Genomic DNA, 6,026 nt, shown 5'->3' on the forward strand with positions numbered 1-6,026 from the left:
CGGAGAAGTCGGCGTCAACTTAGCGGCAAGGTCCGACCGGCGCCCGTCCCCGCTCCTGCCGTTATTTATACTCGTACCCCGAGCCGGCTCAGTGCTCAGATGTGATTGATTGGATGATTACTTTACCGCTCACATCCATCAGAGGCTCTCCCGCTGTTAATCAGCGGCTCATCTCTCCACACTCGCCGTCTCCCACTCCAGCCGTCCCTCTTGCCTCGCCACTCCGCTAACTAATCTTATTTATCCGCCGTCACGGCCCACGGACAGGTAGTAAAACAAGCGCGGGCGCCCGCCGCAGCGGCGGACTGACAGTAATGTAGCGGGAACAGATGTCCTGAGACTTGAGCGACAGCCGCTCTTCATTTGCCGCCTTTAGCGGAGGTCGTTGACGCGCGTCGCTCCGTGTCTGGTGTCTCTCTGCTGGAGTCCGACGCTGGTGGACGGCCTCGAGCCGGGGGGAGGAACGCTTCAATCAGCCGAGGCGTCCTCCGTGTGGTTTGAATATAAGCTGTCAGCGCCTTCAGGGAAGCTCGTCGAGAGGAACCGACACATCTTCAGCCGTTTTAGGAGACTTGCTCTTCTTGATTTACTCCAATAGGCTTCTTTGTTGGGATTCATAAGAAAACGTATTATCATGCGGGGTAATGTCTGTATTTGGCCTGCCTTTTATTCAGTCCCCCTCCAGATTTTAAGATAAGTTCTTTTAAAACTTGCCGTGTGTAAAATTCAATACTCATTCCTTGTGGCAGGGTTGATTCGTCACAGGGAATTTTTTTGTTCAAGATTCTGCAATTTGAATTGAAGTTGTAGTTTTCATGGTTGTAGAATATTTTTTTATGTTTCAGCTCTCTCTCTCTCTCTCTCTCTCTCTCTCTCTCTCTCTCTCTCTCTCTCTCTCTCTCTCTCTCTCTCGTCCACACTCATTACACCATCGTGTGGTTGGAAATAGTATTACAACATGAGCCAACACAGGAATATTGGAGACTTTAAGTAAACTCGACGGCACCAGCAATACGTGGATGTCTTTGAGATGATGTTATCATTGTTCTGGCCTCACATTCTATAAGTAGTTTTATATTAGGTATTTTTGTGAAGATAAGCCAAAAAAGAACATAATATCCTTTGATGTGTGTGTTGTGAAAGCTCAGCGTCTCTCTATATTTGAGGATTTCAAACCAGTGTGTTCACATTAAGAAGGAAAGTTGTTTTGATGTGAGCAAAATGAGATTCATGTCTTGTCTCTCTGGCAGCACATTCCGCCTCCTCTCCCCAGCAAGACCCCTCCTCCGCCTCCTCCCAAGACCACCAGGAAACAGGCCTCCATCGATTCAGGAATTGTACAGTAAACAAAGACGTTGACAGTGGGACCAAAACAAGACGCTGACAACACAACAAAAACAACATCAACTGTAGCCGTTTCCCCCAGAAAAGTGTTTTCTTTTTTTCTCCTTTTACCCACACATTCCTCGCTCCCTGTCCCAGCTTGACAAGATGAATACCTCACCGCAGCCCCCCCCAACCCCTCCCCCCCATATTTTACTTTTGCTTTCTGTTTGACAATGATGCAGTCTGCGGCAGAGAGCGTGTTGCACAAACGAGGAGTCACTGAATTTGTAGAAGTTGTCTACAGTCGACGCGGTGCCACTGCCAGATTTGATCCCGGTGTGAGGTTGTCAGACGGATCGAAGCTCGGACCAGCAGCTTTCTGAATCTGTCTCTTTCTGAAGTATTTGAGAACAAAAAGCTAATTAAAGCATTATTCCTGTCTCTTTTATCATATCCCCACTATGTACAGAGGCTTGTATATATGATGTTATTTTATTTTATTTCATTTCTTTTTTTTTGTATGTGATGCAACGATGACTCATTTTTTTTTGTATTAACGTATCATTAGATTATGCGGCATTTATATGAAACGAAAACAAAAGGGCTTGTTGGTTTTGAATTGACAGGGACTTCGCAGAGTTGGTATTTGAGAACCCGTCATGAATTTTAAGGGTAAAGTTTTTTGGAGTGCTCAGACAACTAACTCCCATCACATTATCATTGTTCCCACCTTGTCCTCGATTGCTGTAACCTTGGATTTCAATGATATTTACTGTTCTCAATTCACTACTGACATGACTTCCGAATAAACTATGTATTTTTAAAATAAAAAAAAGTCTTCCTCATTATTTCCGTCGACAGCCGGGTCTGTCTAAAACCAAAACAAACTACAGATCTGTGTTTTCCGCCTCCGACAGAAGCTTTTCAGGCAGCTTGATTGACAGCCTTCACAGCAGCGTCTTCATTATCAACACGCAGGAATGGTATGTCACCCGGACATGTTACACCACTTGTGTGTGTGTGTATATATATATATAGTGACTGATGTAATACAATTTGCATAATGTGTCCGCTGGCAAGGGGAGTGTTTCTGTTTTTGAAGCTGGAGAGCAAAGAACAGCGAAGCAGCAGCCGGCAAAACACAGCTGCCCGCTTTCTTCTGCCGCGCGTCCTGAAGCTGATGAAGGTCATACTTACACACGTTTCATGCGACCGTTTACAATCAGACGCGTTTCCATATTTACTTTGCATGCGGCACTGACTCGGTGCGGTGAAAAGAAAGAGTAGTCAAATAGACGTTCACTAAATAGCTGTTGCACTGCAAATGGAACTGTGATTTAATAAGTGCGTTACTTCAGGTGCTGGTAGTATAACCATTCCGGTTTTGTGGTTGCAATTTAGAATCGTCATAAAAGTGAGGCAGGAAGCTTTTTTATTTTGTTTTATTATCTTTTCTGCCGATAATAATATCCTTTAAACCAGTGATTTACTTTTTTAGTGTACTGCAGGCTCACCTGCTGCAGTTGAAGTCATAATTCAACAATAAGACAGAGACTGAGCATCCATGGGAGTTTCAAGGCGAAAACATCTGACAACAAAAAAATATCTTAAAGACTTTAGCGAAAATATCCTGTAGACTGATGAGACAAAAATGGAAGGTCCTGTTGCGTCTGCCGTTAAAAAAAACAAATAAAGGGTTTCATAAAAAGAACATCTTACCAACGGTCAAACATGGTGGCGGTAGCATGATGATCTGACACCGTTTTGCTGCTTCAGCATTGAAGTGATTGATAGAAATTTGAACTTTTGAACAGTTCGTGGCCTCAAGCTCCAAAATGATCTGCAACAATCCAGATTTCAATCCGGTCGAGATGACGTGACCTGAAACAGGCCGTTCGTAGACAAACGCCCTCCGATGTGGCTGAATTAAAACAATTCCACAAAGAAGAATAGACCAAAATTCCTCCACAAAGACTCACCGCTCGTTATCGTAAATGCTTGATTGCTGTTGTTGTTGCCGAGACCGACGCAACCTGTTATTAGGTTTAGGAGGGAATTACTTTCTCACATAGGACCAGGTCGGTCTTACTCAATGCAATCCTCTTTTATGAACTGCATTGTCTTTTCTTTTTTTTTCTTTTTTATTCATTTTGGTTATTTTTGTCTGTTACAAGAAATTGTTTGATGGACTGAAGGATTATATTCATCCTGGCACTGCGATGAAGTCAGACCTCCTCCCTCCATCGCCCGCTCTGTCCATCCTCTCCTTGTTTCATTGTGCAGCGGCTCCATTATCTGCAGTGTGAGACCAGCCGGTGACGCCTGTTTGAAGCGCTGTGGCCCCTGGTGGCCCCTGGTGGCACCTGGTGGCTCCTGTTCCACTGCCGATACTTTGAGTGGGAGGCTGCCCCAGGACAAATGCTCCAGCTATAGAATCTGTTGTTTGACAGTGTTTTTATCTGACCAAAGTGGCGTTTCTTAAAGTTGGTTTTTTTTTTCAACATAATTGAAAACACTGAGTGAAATATTTTCTCGTGCTGTTTTGTGTTTGGGAAAGCAGTCAGAATAGACCATTTGTAGTGTTTCACGCCATAAAATATCTCATTAATAGATTTGTAATTTTTTTTTTTTTAAATACCAAAACACTTTTCTTTTAAATTCACATTTTATCCAGTTTCACTGGTGAATAAAACCAGCGCAGAAAGCGCCTTTGCCGTTAAAGGCACAGATCAGAACTGGCTAAAATACTAAGGAAAAGTACCATTTTATAAAAATACAAATTAGAAAGCAGGTTCTTTTTGCTTTTTCTTCCACCCACAATAGCTTGCATATGTATAGCTGGACAGTAAAATCCATGAAATCCTGAGAAGCAATAATGTTAAATATATGTTACCTCTGCTGAATAGAAGCACGAAGCATCTACTACACTGGAGAACCTTTGTTTGACCACGACCTGCCGAAATGACAAATTGCTCTCCAAGCACAGAGCAAAATTGGGAAAGTAATATTCAATAAAAATGCAAGTGTTACTCTGAGGCCACCTGGTATATTTGCTTCTTTTGTTATTCCTAATTTCATATCCTCCCAAGAGTTGACATTACGAAACTCCCTTCAAGGACCGCTCCCGCTGCCCTGCTGCCGCGGTCTGATATGTTTACAACAACACAAGCAAGATGGTGTTCGACCCAGCGCATGCTTACCTGAACATCAAAATGAAATTTATACTTTCTATTGATTTTGTATGGAGCTCAAGGATTGCCAAATGAAATGAATGAATAACCATTAGTGGGCAGCAACCCAACAACTACCCCTTACTGTCGATAAATAGCTTCAAGCCAGAGTATCGAGCCCTGCAGGGTTGGTGGCTGAACAAACTATTCACCTCCTCTTTTTTTTTTTTTTTTTGTTTAAACACACACCTCAACTTATCACTGGTTTTATAATTAGCTGAATGGAAATCATCTCTGTAATTAAGACAAAAAGCAAATTACTTCAGGCTGAAAGTAACACCGTAGTGGAAAATGCTGCAGTGGAAATACAAAAAAAAAAAGGAAATTAGCAACAATGGCGGTAGAAAAAAGCTGAAAAAGAAGAGTCAGTGTGTTTAAAAAAAGGTCTTGAATTTCTTTAGAATTTTCTTCCATAAAATGGTCATTAACTACAATCTGATTGGATTCTTAGTATTTTGTCACCTGCCAAGGGTTTGATGGAATGTCTTTATTGAACTGTATTTATCACTACCCGTGTTCCCGAATTAGGCGGCTCTCTGGATACACCAGCTGATCCAACATCCTTTAGGAGCAGTAACCTCAGCACCCTGCCTCCAGGAGCTGCTCAGCAGCACATCAGCAGGAGCTGCTTGACTTCTTTTGTAGTATTCTGGCTTCCAGACCATCTTCAGTTCATCCGTACTTCCAGGATGTCTGCCGTGATCCGCGCTCTTCACGTCAGATCTGGGCTCCGACTCGGCAAATCCAAGAGGGGAATTTTTTGAACCTTTCTTCTTTCTTTTATTTTGAACCATCTTGAAGTAGATTTTCTTTCATGTTTGGGTTTTGTCTCCTTCAGCATCGCCTACATCTGAGCACTATCCAGTGGCATGCGCTCTAATATCACAATGTGGGATGTCGACATAAACTCAATGGAGCCACAAGTCATGATGTCATTTAATAAAAAAATAAATAAAAAAACATACATTTTCTCCGGGGTTTTTTCTTTTAGTCTTTGAATTGTCACCCTGTATCTTCAACAACTCAAGGTTTATTTTTTCTGATCAGCGCCGTCAGTTTTGGAGAGTTTTGTTCAAAGAACATGAACTATTGTAATTGGTTGAGTGGTTTAAGATGAAATACATTTGATGAAAAACTGTGACTTAGATGCTGTCCTTGCTACTCTTTGTCAGAGTTGCCAGATCTGCAGTATTTCTGCTACTTCTGAAGCATTAACAGAGAGGGAAAAGCCACTTTTTGAGTACAACTATATGCTTAAAATGTCATAAAACTGACTCGAGGTCATTTGAACTCGTAGTCGGGTGATGATACAAGCACCTTTTGCCAATTCTGTGTGAAGTTGGACCGTGTTTAGTGTGTTTTTCTCCCAAACCGGGCAACACTGCCGAGTGTGCTTCAACACTGCAATGCAATTGAGAAATAATTGCTGCATTGAAATGCACAGGTGGTTCACATCCAGACTGATTTCTT

General features: G+C 42.3%; 1 protein-coding gene across 2 annotated transcripts in view; it reads left to right on the plus strand.

Moving 5' to 3' along the window:
• The window catches only part of dock1 (dedicator of cytokinesis 1), a 175,682-nt gene extending 173,521 nt beyond the window's left edge, over nucleotides 1–2,161 (plus strand). For both annotated transcript variants that reach the window (XM_080517321.1, XM_080517322.1), the window contains exon 52: nucleotides 1,251–2,161. In XM_080517321.1, coding sequence (XP_080373447.1) covers nucleotides 1,251–1,346 — 96 coding nt within the window. In that variant the 3' untranslated portion in view covers nucleotides 1,347–2,161. The remainder of the gene's footprint in view (nucleotides 1–1,250) is intronic.
• The last annotated feature ends 3,865 nt before the right edge of the window (nucleotides 2,162–6,026 follow it).

The sequence above is a fragment of the Blennius ocellaris genome (assembly GCF_963422515.1).
Source record: "Blennius ocellaris genome assembly, chromosome: 21".
NCBI lineage: Eukaryota > Metazoa > Chordata > Actinopteri > Blenniiformes > Blenniidae > Blennius > Blennius ocellaris.